Source organism: Bos taurus, chromosome 13 (genome assembly GCF_002263795.3).
Source record: "Bos taurus isolate L1 Dominette 01449 registration number 42190680 breed Hereford chromosome 13, ARS-UCD2.0, whole genome shotgun sequence".
Lineage (NCBI taxonomy): Eukaryota > Metazoa > Chordata > Mammalia > Artiodactyla > Bovidae > Bos > Bos taurus.
In genome coordinates, this window is record NC_037340.1 from 74,686,117 (window position 1) to 74,700,356 (window position 14,240).

At 59.7% G+C, this 14,240-nt stretch overlaps 2 protein-coding genes across 4 annotated transcripts in view; one reads left to right on the forward strand and one right to left on the reverse strand.

Moving 5' to 3' along the window:
* Positions 1-11,968, forward strand: PCIF1 (phosphorylated CTD interacting factor 1). 3 transcript variants are annotated; one of them, NM_001103099.2, is given in 17 exon segments: positions 1-117; positions 1,848-2,024; positions 3,399-3,541; positions 3,632-3,756; positions 4,916-5,053; positions 5,195-5,325; positions 5,446-5,600; positions 6,250-6,397; positions 6,491-6,574; positions 6,837-6,936; positions 7,988-8,150; positions 8,990-9,162; positions 9,288-9,374; positions 9,453-9,637; positions 10,253-10,346; positions 10,446-10,621; positions 10,758-11,968. In NM_001103099.2, coding segments are annotated over 15 exon segments (1,938 nt in total). In that variant the 5' UTR covers positions 1-117; positions 1,848-2,024; positions 3,399-3,417; the 3' UTR covers positions 10,813-11,968.
* ZNF335 (zinc finger protein 335) overlaps positions 11,893-14,240 on the reverse strand; it is a 19,289-nt gene continuing 16,941 nt past the window's right edge. Inside the window, 8 exon segments of the mRNA NM_001192859.3 lie at positions 11,893-12,328; positions 12,419-12,500; positions 12,583-12,648; positions 12,740-12,823; positions 13,033-13,110; positions 13,204-13,307; positions 13,439-13,593; positions 13,676-13,818. Coding sequence (NP_001179788.2) covers positions 12,201-12,328; positions 12,419-12,500; positions 12,583-12,648; positions 12,740-12,823; positions 13,033-13,110; positions 13,204-13,307; positions 13,439-13,593; positions 13,676-13,818 — 840 coding nt within the window. The 3' untranslated portion in view covers positions 11,893-12,200.

Consider the following 14,240-nt stretch of genomic DNA (forward strand, 5'->3'; position numbering starts at 1 on the left):
GTCCCGGCCCGGGACACAAGATGGCGGCAGCGGCGTTGGGGAGGGCGAGGCGGAGGCGGCAAAACGGGCGGTCGAGCAGAACGTGTAACCGCGTCCCCTCGAGTCCGCTGCGGGCAGGTAAGAGCCCCAGGAAGCCATGGTCCCGCCGCGAGCCGCGCCAGGGTCTGGGGTTCCGAAGCCAGGCGGCGGTGGCCCCTCCGGCGCTTTCCGCTCCGGGCTACCGCTTGTCCCGTCTCTGCCGCCGCCGCCATCTTAGGCCCACGGGTGGGCGGCCGAGCCGGTGGCCTGGATGAGCGAGTTGGGTCCGGGGAGCGCGGGCGGAGCGGCCTCTAGGGCCTCTCCGCTGCTGCCGCCGCCACCGCCTTTGTGTCGGGCGCCGACTCTGAGTCGCCTCAGCCCGGGGGCGGGAGCGCGCGGCGGGGCGGGGGGCGGAGCCCGGGAGATGGGCCGGCGCGCGCGCGCCAAACAGCCCGCCCCCGCTAGAGGGTAGGGGGAAAGTGCGCGCGCGCTGGGAGTCGGCCCAGCTCCTCCTTCGCGCGCCCCCCCCGCCTGCGCACTTTGGGAGCTCTTTGACGCCTCCCTACTGGGTCGGAGGACTTTGATTGGTGCGTTACTGGATGATCCCGCCCCATCTTCCTCCAATCCTGGAGTCGGAGTCTTTTTTTTTTTCACCTTCTGGTGGGTTCTTGTGGTTGCGCAGATACAGTTGTTTATCCTTAAGCTGCTGGGCACTGTTGAACTGCGGTATGCCTGGGGGTCGGGAAGCCACAAGATAAATAAAAAGGTTCTTTTAGTAATAGCAGTTATTTCCTACTGAGAGTGTACAATGTGCTAGGCTCTACGCATTGGGACCGTAGAGGCCGAATGATTCTTATTTGAAGTCGGAAAATGGCAGAAGCGTGTGGAACCGGGGTCTGTCCAAACCCAGACCTGGTGTTTTAGCCATCGACCTGCTGTATCCAGATCACCTGGGAAATTAAAAAGCTTTTTAATCATAACAAAATTGGTAAAGATTTGAAGTGGTGTAAAGTGAGAAAATTAGTCATCCGGTTTCCCAGCCCCACTCTTGGGGGGTGTGTGTGAAAAATACAGATATTTGTGTACCTCCCCTCCCCGTTTCTCTACGATGTGGAGTGACGGACAGGAATCTGAGGATTTTTTAAACAAGTTCCCTGGTGTTTCTGATGCACAGCTCGTTTTGGAAACACTGCTGTGTCATGGTTCGGCCTCACGAAACGGTGAGGCCACTAAACTGCTTGTTCCTTCTCTGCATAGTTGACCTACCTGCTGCACCAGTATCACACAGTATTGCTTGGGGAAAAGTATTTCAATAAAGGTGAACACGCTCTGTTGTTTAATGCATTTGCATATTTTATTGTCTTTAGAATTAAAGACCTGATTCAAAGAAATGTGTTTTTTCACTCACTGTAGGTGGCTAGGGGCTGCGCCTGATCCGCGATGTGTATGTTTGTTCACTTTTGTCTTAGTACTATGATTGGCCAGACCAGCTTACAATTTGTGGTGTCAAGTGTCCAAATGAAAGCACAGGCCCTTTGTTAAATACTTATTAAAAATGTGACAACCGTCAGAGCAGAGCATTAAAGCAGGCTCAGGTCCCTCCTCGGCCCTGGGGGACTGTGTGGGCTGCGAGTCCGTGAAGGTGAACCTGTGGGCTGTTGGGAAGCTTGAGAAATGCTGTTTTCATCCCTGAATCCCCATGTCTCCCGCAGTGTGTCCTGCCCCGTCCTGGGGGCTCCCGACGTGCTCTCTCCTTGCCTCTCCTGCCATTGTCCCTGTTCTACAGCGTTTCATAGGTCTGCGACTCTTTTCTTCTCTTTGCTCTGCAGTTGCTGATGCAAGGAATCCCCTGGGCCCCGGTCCACTCCACTGCTGACCAGCCCATCCTCCTGCGCTGTGCTTTCCTGCAGGCCCCCCCCACACTGCCTCTGTGGGACCCGGTGACGTGGGGGTCCATCTGGCCGGAGAAGAAAACCCTCTCATGCTAGCGTTGCAGACCCCAGAGGGTGAGAGAAAGAGGGACCTTGTTCAGCCTTGAGACCTGGGGGTCAGCCCTAAGGCACAGGGCATCCTTTTCCCCAGAGAACCAAGGCAGCTTCCCTTGGTTGGTGGTTCCAAGCCTTTTTGTTATCCTGGCCCCCTTTTGTTGTGTGTTCTCTTGCTCCCTGCATTTTTAGCTGCCATACCGTACAGACGAAGTGACCACTTTGCCTTTTCCAAATTAACAATGATGTCTATGACTGAATGTACAATAAAAACCACCACCCAATGATTGCTATGCTGTTGTCAACAACATCAGAGCTTCTGATCATCATGAAATAATCAATGCGGCCACAATGAGTTCATAAAATTTCAGCAGCAGAGAAAAACCAGTGTTTATGCCTTTGTGGTCTCTTTGTGGGTAAACGTTTGGTTTCTTTTGGGTGTTACAACACTGAAACAACTCTCGGAGTGTCAGCCTGATCTCAGTTGCCCCCCTAGGAGTCTGACAGCCGGGTTGGGAACCACTTTGGCCATTGAGGCTTGTGCCAGTGTGCTTTGGGTGGGGTAATAGAGAATGCTAATCAGAAGGAGCTGACCCTTCTGTGGGCATTTAAAGTAAATTTTCACCTGGGGATTATGAAGGACTGAACTCGGAATTCCTTCTCAGCCATACTGGTTCTTTTAGCAACAGATACCTTCCTGGTCTGTAGTTAGGAGGAGGCATCTCATTTGAAGCCGTACTCCTTCCTGCTCTGGGCTGTGTTCCAGTTAGATTTTACTGGGTAGGAAAAGGGAAGAGGAGCAGTTATTGCTGCTTCTTATGGGAACAACTTTCTCAGGTGCAGACCCTGTTTGATCTTGTCTGCCACTCTTGGTGCTTGGTGCTCGGTAAACATTCGCAGAATGAATAGAGCTCTGCTGGTCCCTGGTACTTTGCTGAGCGCCAGAGAGAGCCAAACTGGACCCACTTCTGAGGCCTGGGAGTTCTGACAGTCTAATGGAGGGGGGCAAACTGAGTTGATGGACCAGAGGATTTGAGTGCTACAATCCTAGGGAGGGACTCTGACCGCCTAGCTTGGGGAAGGGAACGAAGGACGGGTTCCTGGAGGATGGAGGACCTAGTGGTAAGCCAGGCAGAGACATGAATGGGGAAAGAGAATTCCAGGCCAAAAGAGTAACGGGAGCGCCCCCATTTGACAGTTGAGGGAACAGCAACGTAGGCCTGAGGGCTCCTGTGGCAGCAGGCTGGCCCTCCAGCATGGGACTGGATCGGCTTCACAGGTGTAGGCGGTCACTGGGGCCCTTGGTGGACTGTAATTCAGGTGCAGTCGCGGGGTGGGGGGGATCGACCTCCACGCCCTGCTGGCCCTGACACCTTTCAGTCCTCTGTGTGGCAGGTCCCGTGTGGGTGCTGAGATGGCCAATGAGAATCACGGCAGCCCCCGGGAGGAAGCATCCTTGTTAAGTCACTCCCCCGGCACCTCCAGTCAGAGCCAGCCCTGTTCTCCAAAGCCCATCCGCCTGGTGCAGGACCTCCCAGGTACCAGCGAGGGGCCGTGGCAGGGCAGTGGGGTCGGCAGGGTGCCCAGGAGCAGCCGTGACCCTGGCTGGATTCCGTGCTTGTTTGCAGAGGAGCTGGTGCACGCAGGCTGGGAGAAGTGCTGGAGCCGAAGGGAGAACCGTCCCTACTACTTCAACCGATTCACCAACCAGTCCCTGTGGGAGATGCCTGTGCTAGGCCAGCACGACGTGATTGTGAGTGCCAGCCTTGGGGCGGGGCGGGGTGGGGCGGGGCCGGGTGGTGTCTCAGCGGCTTCTGGCATCTGGGCCTTCCCCAAATGTACCTTGAGCAGCTGTTAACTCACCTGGCACTGTGTCAGGGCCAGGGGACACAGTGCCCAGCAAGACGGACACACAGTCCTGCCCACCTGGAAGCTGTCCTCTAGTAGCAGAGACTATCGGACACAGGAAGATGATTCTGTGAAGGGGTGCTGTTGAGCTTGGGTAGCACGTTGGGCACTGTGCCTGGGATGCAGTCGTGAGCAAGGTAGATCTAGTCCTGCCCTTGCCTGCTGGGGGCGCCCCGGATTACAGTGTAGCACCCACAGGAAAACAGGGTCAGAGCCCAGCAGGGGTGCTGAGCGGGTCTAGGGAAGGGGGGGGACGGGGAGGGCTCCCTCGAGAACCAGCGTGTGAGGTTAGCTGAGTGAAAGTGGGAAGCGGTGAGCAGCACTGTCTGGGAGCCCGTGTTGACGTGACGGGGACGTGTGGGTGTGGGCCGTCTGTCTGGGTCCCTGTCACTTGGGGCAGACTTTGTTTTCTGGGCACAGTCCACCCCCATTTTGCAGATGAACACACTGAGGCTCAGAGAGGGGAAGGGACTGGCCCAAGACCTCAAGGCAGTAAGAGGCAGAGCAGAATTTGCACCCTGTCCGCCGTCACACTCATACTCTCAGTATCACCACAGGAGTTCCAAGTGTTTTAAGTTTCCCCTTTATTCCTGTCGTTCTGGTTTTTTCTGGCCGTGCTGTTCAGCATGCAGGATCTTTAGTTCCCTGACTGGAGATCAAATCCTCGCCCTCAGCAGTGAAAGCACAGAGTTCTAGCCACTGGGCCGCCAGGGAATCCCTCCATTCTGGTTCTCATGCCAGGCGGCGTTTTAAACTGGTCACCTGCGTTGACCCCTTAAATCATGCTTTCAGAGGCGAGGTAGGGCTCAGCACGGCCCACCAGGGAGAAGGCCCTGGCCTGGGGTGCACAGTTGCAGGAGCGGAGCCCAGTGTTCGTCCTGCACCCCAGCCCCTGTGCTCTTCTCCAAGGAGTAGGAGTAGGGGCGGGAGGGGGCCAGGACTCGAGTACTGGGGCTCTTAAGCCGCCGGCCCTGGTTGCAACTCTGCTGGTCTCCCTCCACCAGTCGGACCCTTTAGGGCTGAATGCGACCCCCCTGCCCCAAGACTCAAGCTTGGTGGAAACCCCTCTGGCTGAGAACAAGCCCCGAAAGCGGCAGCTCTCGGAAGAGCAGCCCAGCGGCAACGGCGTGAAGAAGCCCAAGGTGAGTGTCAGCGGACTGGGGCGGGCAGGCAGCTGGCAGGGCCCCTGTGTGCTGGGCTTCGGCAGTCAGTCAGGAGGTGGGGCTCGCAGTGGTGCAGCCCGGCCAGCTCCCCTGACCTCAGACCTTTGATTCTTACTCCAGATTGAAATCCCCATGACGCCCACGGGCCCGTCAGTCCCCAGCTCCCCCAGCATCCCAGGAACCCCAACGCTGAAGATCTGGGGCACGTCCCCTGAAGATAAACAGCAGGCAGCTCTCCTCCGACCCACAGAGTGAGTCCTTGCTGCTGCGCATCCTGGATGGCTGGCCTGCCCAGGACTGTGTGTGTGTGGGGAGCGGAGAGGGGAGCAGGCAGGGCGTCCGCCTCCTCATTGCTCTGTCTGTGCCCCCAGGGTGTACTGGGATCTGGACATTCAGACCAACGCGGTCATCAAGCACCGGGGGCCTTCGGAGGTGCTGCCTCCACACCCCGAGGTGGAGCTGCTCCGCTCCCAGCTCATCCTGAAGCTCCGGCAGCACTACCGGGAGCTGTGCCAGCAGCGAGAGGGTACTGCCTCCCGGGCCCACCTGCCTTGTGTGCGCTCACCATGAGCTGGAGCTGGGGCTTGGCCAGTGGGGCTCAGGGAGTGGCACCGTGGAACCCAGGGGCTGCGCCTGTGTTCTGGAGGGGTCCCAGCTCCAGTAACTGCTGCTCTGTGACTTTGGGCTTATTGACCAACCTCTCTGCACTCGGGTTCTCTCACCTGTAAGGTAGCGGTAGTCCACATAAGGGTGTCTACGTAGCATCAGCAACACCCGAACAACAAAAAATAGGCACTAGGCACTGTCTGCCAGGCAGTACTCACAGCCTTTTTATGTATCTGTTAAAGGGCGTAAAAAGCCGAGCACCTACCCCTCACACAGTTACTCCAGGGAGTAAGGGCTTAGTAAACTGTAGCTTTTATTAATAAGCCGGCTTAAACTTGGCTGAGATACAGAATCCATCCGTCCCTGCGTTGTTACGCCTTGTGCCTTTTATGGAACTAGCAGTTCTCAGAATACACTTCGGGAGATGTTGCCTGGGACTGAGCTCCTGACATAGCGGGGGCTGTCCCTTGTTTACTGTGGCACCTCTGGTGCCCACACCACGCCTCCGGTGCCGCCCCATGGAGCCTGCTGACTGAATCTGGACTTTGATCTACTGTCCTGTCCCACAGGCATTGAGCCCCCCCGGGAATCTTTCAACCGCTGGATGCTAGAGCGCAAGGTTGTGGACAAAGGCTCTGACCCCCTGTTGCCAAGCAACTGTGAGCCGGTGGTGTCACCTTCCATGTTTCGCGAAATCATGAATGACATTCCCATCAGGTATGCCCCCCAGCCAGGCCAGCCGACCCCAGCCTCTTGGTTGTGTGCCCAGGCCAGGGTAGTCAGGCTCACTCCCCCTGCTCTCTGACCCAGGTTATCCCGAATCAAGTTCCGGGAGGAGGCCAAGCGTCTGCTCTTCAAGTACGCAGAGGCGGCCAGGCGGCTCATCGAGTCCAGGTTTGTTGGGCTCTTGTCTCCTGGCCCAGTGTGACGGGTCTCCAGCCAGCGTGAGGGGAGGGCCTGGGCCTTCAGGCCCACCCCTGGGGCCCGGTCATGACGCTTGGTGGCTGGAGTGGGGCCTGCTCCCTCAGACAGCAAGGGTTGCACTGTCAGCCTGGGTGTTGATGCCCAAACACCAGTGGCAGCGGAATGGGAGAAGGAAGGAGTGGGCAGCGGGTGCTTAACAGCCAGCCCCTTTTTATGCGCCCTCAACTGGCAGGAGCGCGTCTCCTGACAGCAGGAAGGTGGTCAAGTGGAACGTGGAGGATACCTTCAGCTGGCTGCGGAAGGACCACTCTGCCTCCAAGGAGGACTACATGGTGAGTAGCCCTGGGTGGAAGGCCACTGCTTCCAAGAAGCCCACTTTGCCTGCCGAGGCCAGGCAGGCCCCCATGGCAGCCGTCTCCTGTGCATTCGGCCGACCTTTGACACTCATCAAGTCCCCAACTCATGTCTGTGGAGCCGTTCCTCTCAGCTCCTGGCTTTCTCCCAAAGAACACTTCTGTTGTTACGGTTCTTACTGGAATCCTGTGCTTGGCCACACACCAAAGTAAGCTGCCTTTTCAACTTAATGAATGTTCCAACACCTCCCTTTAGATTTTTGGAAAACAGATGGACAGACTGCCTTGCTTGGTGTGTGCGGCCCTACTGCAGTTCAGAGCTACCACCAGATTCAACCGCCTACTTTAATAGTCCAAAACAATTCTGTTTTCTGGCCCAAACCCATCACTCTTCAACTCTCCACCAGCACTAGCAATGGGCTTTCTTTTCAGGACCATTTTTCACAAGAGACAAGGTTTCGCACTTCACGATAGTAACTGTGTACTTGACACGTAGAGAGTGATAAAGGTAGGTGACCTCACTAGCAAGAGTGACTCATTTTCACCCATCACTGTGACATGTGCAATTCAGCGTAATTACAAAGGCCTACAGTTAACCTTACAAATCGCTGAAGGCGCAAATCCACATCTGCAGTGCCCAGAGAGCCTGTTTTACAACAGCCATTCTCCCCATAAACTGCAGATGCCTTGTAAGCAGGGATTATTCCTGGTTTGTTTGTTTCCCCAGCAAGAGATTTGCCCTAGTGTAACCCCAGTAGTAAGTGCTGGCTTTTATTAGATACGTAATTGTATACCAAGGGCATGGCAGATCCTTAATGGGAATGACTGCATTTAATATTCAAACTGCCTTGTTAGGTAAGTATTTTGTGTTGCCTTAACTGTTGAGGAATAAGATTCAGTGATGCCAAGGGATTTGTCCAAGTGACACAGTTAGTAAGTAGCAGAGCCTGTTTCAGGACGAGGACAGTTGGGATCTGACAGCCCTCCCACACCAGCCCCTGGAGCCTGACCAGGAGTCTCTCCCCCTCAGGACCGCCTGGAACACCTCCGGAGGCAGTGTGGCCCCCACGTCTCGGCTGCAGCCAAGGACTCCGTGGAAGGCATCTGCAGCAAGATCTACCACATCTCCCTGGAGTACGTCAAACGGATCCGAGAGAAGCACCTTGCCATCCTCAAGGAAAACAACATCCCAGGTAGGGCACCAGGTGGTACAGAAGGGACAAGTAAGGCTGAGTTTCAAGGCCATGGACTGGTTCGAGGAGGCCCGTTTCTCCCAGCAGTGGGACCTGCTGTGACCTTTGGCTCTGGGGTTTCCGCGCCCTCCGGGAAGCAGAAGTGATAAGAAAGGGAGGGCTGGAGGTGCGAGAGACAGACAGGGAGATAGGCAGGCGGCCTGCTTTCACGTCCGTCCTCTGTAAGCCTCTCTGAGGGGTGACACCTAGCCACAGGGGCGTGTGAGGATTCGGGGACCTCCAAGTGCTGGGCCCCAGAAGAGCCCTATACACAGTCTCATGACTGTTAGGAGGCAGGCAGTGTAGTTCTCATACTTCTCCATGGCAGCAAACCCACAGCTTGCCCACCAGGCCCCAAGGTATGGTGGCCTGAGTGGGTTCAGAGTGTGTTGATGTGGACCCCCGCTTCTTGCTCCTGCCTGTTGCCTAGCTGTCTCCTTAGTTACTGAACCATCTGAGCTGCTGTTGGGCTTCCCTTGTGGCTCAGCTGGTAAAGAATCCACTGCAATGTGGGAGACCTGGGCTCGATCCCTGGGTTGGGAAGATCCTCTGGAGAAGGGCAGGGCTACCCACTCCAGTATTGTGACCTGGAGAGTTACATGGACTGTATAGTCCATGGGGTCGCAAAGAGTCGGGACACGACTGAGCGACTTTCATGTCACGTCACGTCCCTGAGCTGCAGTTCACTCCTCCCCGGATGGGACTTACCTCTCCTGGTCCCTGGGACACATGTGGGAAGCGCCTGGCCTGGGTGGGCCCAGAGCGTCAGGGTGACGGCCTCCCCGCGCTCCTGCCCGCAGAGGAGGTGGAGGCGCCTGAGGTGGAGCCCCGCCTGGTGTACTGCTACCCAGTGCGGCTGGCCGTGCCCGCGCCCCCCATGCCCAGCGTGGAGATGCACGTGGAGAACAGCGTGGTCTGCGTCCGCTACAAGGGCGAGATGGTCAAGGTCAGCCGCAACTACTTCAGCAAGCTGGTAAGAGCCACGGCGGGAGGCAGCTCCAGGAGGGCGCACGGAGCCGGCCCTCTCTCAGCTGGAGTCTGCTGAGGGGGCGGCAGTGGGCGGGCTGCAGTTGAAGCCCACTGCTTTCTGCCCCACAGTGGCTCCTTTACCGCTACAGCTGCATCGACGACTCCGCCTTTGAGAGATTCCTGCCCCGGGTCTGGTGTCTGCTTCGCCGGTACCAGGTACTGGCCGGGGCGGCTGGGGGCGGGCTGACCCGGAGGGCGGGGAGGCCGCCCGAGGCTGAGCCAGCCGCTCCGCAGATGATGTTCGGCGTGGGTCTCTACGAGGGCACAGGCCTGCAGGGCTCGCTGCCGGTGCACGTCTTCGAGGCACTGCACCGACTCTTCGGCGTCAGCTTCGAGTGCTTCGCCTCGCCCCTCAACTGCTACTTCCGCCAGTACTGCTCCGCCTTTCCTGACACAGACGGCTACTTCGGCTCCCGCGGGTGAGTGCCCCATGCTTCTGGGCCTCCTGCCTGGGTAGTGTCCTCCAGGGCACAGAGCCCACCGGGGTCAGCTGCTTCCTGATGCTGAGGGGCTTCGGGCCTGGGCGGTTACAGAGCCCACCGGGGTCAGCTGCTTCCCGATGCTGGAGGGCTTGGGGCCTGAGCAGTTTCAGGTGGAGTCCCTGCCTCCCGTCACCAGCCCTGTGGCCGTGGACATGCTGCTGCAGGTCTGGAAACCTATGCCAGCCCTGACCCAGCCAGTGGCGCTCAGTAAACTATCCTGGGTCAGGAGGCGGAGCACCTGGTCCCACAGTGAGCGGATAGGGCACGGAGGCAGCCAGGCCAGCGGGAGGGCAGCCTGGTCACCACTGGGTTTGGGCCCTACCTCCTCCCCTAACCAGTTCCGTGGACTTGGCCCCCAAGCCTGAGCCTCTCTGTCCTCAGCTGTTCAACAGAGCGGGCCACCTCTTGTCCCAGGACAAACCAAGGGTGGCCCTTGGCCCCTGGCCTGACCAGAGCCCTGTCTCCAAAGGGCTGCCTGTGGTGGGGGTGGCACCTGTTCTTGGTGGAGGGGCTGGGTCCTGGTGGGACCTACACGCTTGCCTCTTCCCCCAGGCCCTGCCTGGACTTCTCCCCACTGAGCGGTTCCTTCGAGGCCAACCCTCCCTTCTGTGAGGAGCTCATGGACGCCATGGTCTCTCACTTTGAGGTGGGTGTGTGACTGGGTGTGGGGGCTTGGTTGGCAAGCCTGAGGGCCAGCAGCCTGGAGTGCAAGCCCCTGATACCCTCCCTGGGACCCTTCCCACAGAAACTGCTTGAGAGCTCGCCAGAGCCCCTGTCCTTCATCGTGTTCATCCCTGAGTGGCGAGAACCCCCAACCCCAGCGCTCACCCGCATGGAGCAGAGCCGCTTCAAGCGCCACCAGCTGGTTCTGCCTGCCTTCGAGCACGAGTACCGCAGTGGCTCCCAGCACGTCTGCAAGAAGTGGGTGCTGGGTGGGCGAGGCGGGAGGGCCGGGCTGGGCTCACCCTGCTGGGCCCTGCCTTGAGCCACTGCTCTTGCCCGCAGGGAGGAAATGCACTACAAGGCCGTCCACAACACGGCCGTGCTCTTCCTGCAGAACGAGCCCGGCTTCGCCAAGTGGGGGCCCACACCTGAGCGGTTGCAGGAGCTGAGTGCCGCCTGCCGACAGTCGGGGCGCAGCCATGGCTCCAGCGGCTCCGCATCCTCAGAGGCCAAGGACCGGGACTCAGGCCGGGACCAGGGCCCGAGCCGAGAGCCGCACTCCACTTAACACAGCCTGCAGGGAGGAGGAGCTCCTGGGTGCTGCTGTGGACTGCTGGGGCTCTGGGGGCAGAGTGGACCCCAGGACCCGCCTCGTGGGGCGGCCGCCGATGACATAGGAAGACGTGGCTCTGCCAGGGCGCCCCCTCCCTGCCCCGTCCCCCCAACTCCCCACCTCACACTCACTCCAGGCCCCCTGTAAATAGCCCCGTCCGGCCCTCCCTCCCTTTCCTCACCCCATCCTGTTGCCACCTTGTTTCATTTGTAAAAGGAAATACAGAAACCCCCCTGAGGACGTGTGAGGGTCTTGAGGGCAGAGCAGGCTGAGGAAGCTGGAGCCACTCGGCAGGACCGCAGCCCTCCACTGCACATCCAGGCGCACCTTCTCATGACTTCTGGGCCTTCACACCTGGCCCCGGGCTCCAGGATCTAGATTCTCATCCTGCTGTGCCCAGGAAGTCTGAAGGGTCCAGAGGCAGTGTCAACCACCTGCAAGCCCCAAGCTCCCACAGCCAGCAGCAGCTTCACTGACACCCCTGGGGAGTGGAGGGCTGGTAGAAACCTAGATGCCTGGAGCCACCACTGAGTGGGCAGCCGGCTGTTTTACGGTCAAGGGCCAGGAGGAAGTGCAGCTCCAGGGCACCTGGGCTCTGTTGGCCTCGGTGCCAGTACCTGGCTGTGCGCGGAGGACCTTGAGGCGTGGGGCCAGTGCGCCCCTGGGGCTGGGGAGGAAGCAGCGCCTGAAGGTGCTGTCCACTTTCCTCAGCTTGGCCGTCTCTCGGTACCAGGCTGCTGCCCCACGAGTCTGCCCTCCTGGGCCACTGTACTTACAGAGGCGGGGCAGGGTGCACCTCTGGCCGGGCAGCTCCCACCTCAGTCCCACCCTCGTGGGCTCTAACAGGCTCCTCTTCCTGCTTCCTAAGGCCTTGCCTGGTTCCAGCTGTAGCAGCACGTGGACAAACGGAGTGGGCCACGGCTAGACTCTGGTCCCTTTATTGAGCCTGAGAGACCAGTGGGTACATACCAACAAAAATAAATTTCTCTCCCGAAGCCTGCCTGCAGGCTGGGGCCCCCAGCGTGTCCTGGCTGGTGCCCATGGCTGTCCGCAACCCCAGCAGCACAGGTCTGGCTCCCCAGGAGTGACAGGATGCTGGCTGCTCAGTATCTGGAGATCCTAGGTGGAGCAGGGAGGGAGTCCCCATGGGCCTCCACCCCCAGCAGGGCAGGCCCCATCAACATTCACGGTCTGTGCTGGGCTCCTGGGGCTCCTGGGGCTCGCTCAGTCATCGCTCAGGGTGATGACGTCGTATTCGATGCCCTGGTGCTGCAGCTGTTGGATGTGTTCGGGCACCGCCTCCTCTGTGCCAAAGAGGCCCTGGGCTTGGGCCATGGCAGCGTCAGCCACCGCTGCCGGGGAGGGGAGAGGACGGTGACCTGAGGCCCAGGAATGAGGCCTGGCTCCCAGGCCCCCGAGACCCTCCGGGTCTAGCCCTGTACCTGTGACAGCTGAGTGTGCCGCAGCCTCGAGCTGGGCCTGGGTGACCAACTGCTGGCCCGGGGACACAGGCACGTATTGGATCTGGAGAAGAGAAGCCAGTGAGACACAGCCTTACAGGCCCCCTGCCTGGACCTCTGCTCCCCTGGGTCCCCAGGGGCTCTACCTGGGACTCCTGAAGGAAGGGGGCCCCTTGCTCATACTGGATGTGCGTGATCTGGCCCTCCTGTACCTGGAGAGAGGAAGCCCACATAGTGATCCTGGAAGGAGGTGTCGGCGCCTCTCCACCCCGCTCCCCTGGCCTTGCCCCAGGCCTGGCCTACCTGGATGTGATGGCCCTCGGGCACCACCACATATTCCTGGGGAAGGAGCTGCTGGACTCCGTCTGGGGAAATGATGTACTGTACCTGAGAAGGGAGAAGAGGCAGATGCTGACAGCCCACCCCCCGGAAGCTCCACGAGGAAGGCAGAGCAGAGTGGCTGGGGACACCCACCCCATCAGCAATGGCAACTGCAAGGATGGACCCTCAGAGGGGTCATTTGCAAAGTACTGTCCCCCCTCCTCCTGGGGGGAGGATGGGCGCCCCGGCCCGGGTGGTCAGCAGCGGCAGCTCACCTGGCTGTCAGATGCCACCAGGTGCTGGACCATCTGGCCGTCTGCCGTGGTGATCTCTTGGATGTAGGCGGCTTCCTCCTGTCATGGCCAGGCCAGCTCTAGCTTCAGATTTCTGGGTGCCCCCACCCCGTCCCCAACCCGCCAGCGGGGCCCCCAAACTCAGGCTCTCACCGGATTGCTCACTGTCTGTTCCTGGGCCACGAAGATGTGTTCCTGGCCCAGTGCCTGTTGGAGCCGCTCCGGACCCAGGACTCCGTGACTGGACTGGAAGGCAGCTGGGCAGAAAAGGGGGGACATTCGCTCAGGGGTTCCAGGGAAACCTGACATGGCCCGGCTCCACCCCAGCCCAAGGGTGTGTGCTGGGGCAGTGGCTCCAGTCCCAGGTCCACCCTGGGGTCCTGCTCACTGTGCAGTGTGGCCAGCGTTTCGTCATCACTGTTGAGGATGATGGTCTGGGTGGGGGGCCGGGCTGGGGCCCGTGCAGTGGGGGCTGCCGTCTTCCTCCCGTCAGGGCTGTGGAGCCGCTGGATGTGGAACTTGAGGTGCCCGTTGCGGTTGAAGCTGAGGGAGGAGGATGCAGGCTCAGGGGCGCCCCCCCACCCTCCGCAGGCCCAGCAGCCCCACAGGCTTCGCCAAGCCTCACCGCTGCCCGCAGAGCTGGCACTCGAAGGGTTTCTCGTTGGTGTGGGTCAGCATGTGCCGCCGCAGGTCCTTCTTGTTCTTGGAGGCGAAGCTGCACTGGCTGCACTGGTGGGGCCGCAGGCTCGAGTGCTGTGCCATGTGGGCCTGCGGGCGGGGTGGGGCAGCGCTGCTCAGGACAGACGGCTCCGATGCAACAGACCTGTGCTCAGTCTGCTGCCACCCCGCTGGCTCCATCATGAGGCCACTCAGCCCATCCCTGCTCCCCCTCAGGTCACCCCTGTGAAACGTACTGGCTCAAAGAGGGGCCTCTAAAGGTCACCCCCAGCCCTGACACTCTGGGCTCTGCCCGCCCCCCACACAGAGCTGTGTGAGGATTCAGCACGCAGTCAGAACTGAGAACTGGTCCTTCTCGGGATGGAGTCCCCGGAACTTCCCTCGTGTCTCCCCAGCTGCCTCAGGGTACCACCCCTCTGCTCCTGCCAACCCAGCTTAGCCATCACCTCCAGCAAGTCCCCCCAGCACCCCAAGTCCACGTGACTCATTTCCTGTGTGTGTGCGCTGCGTTC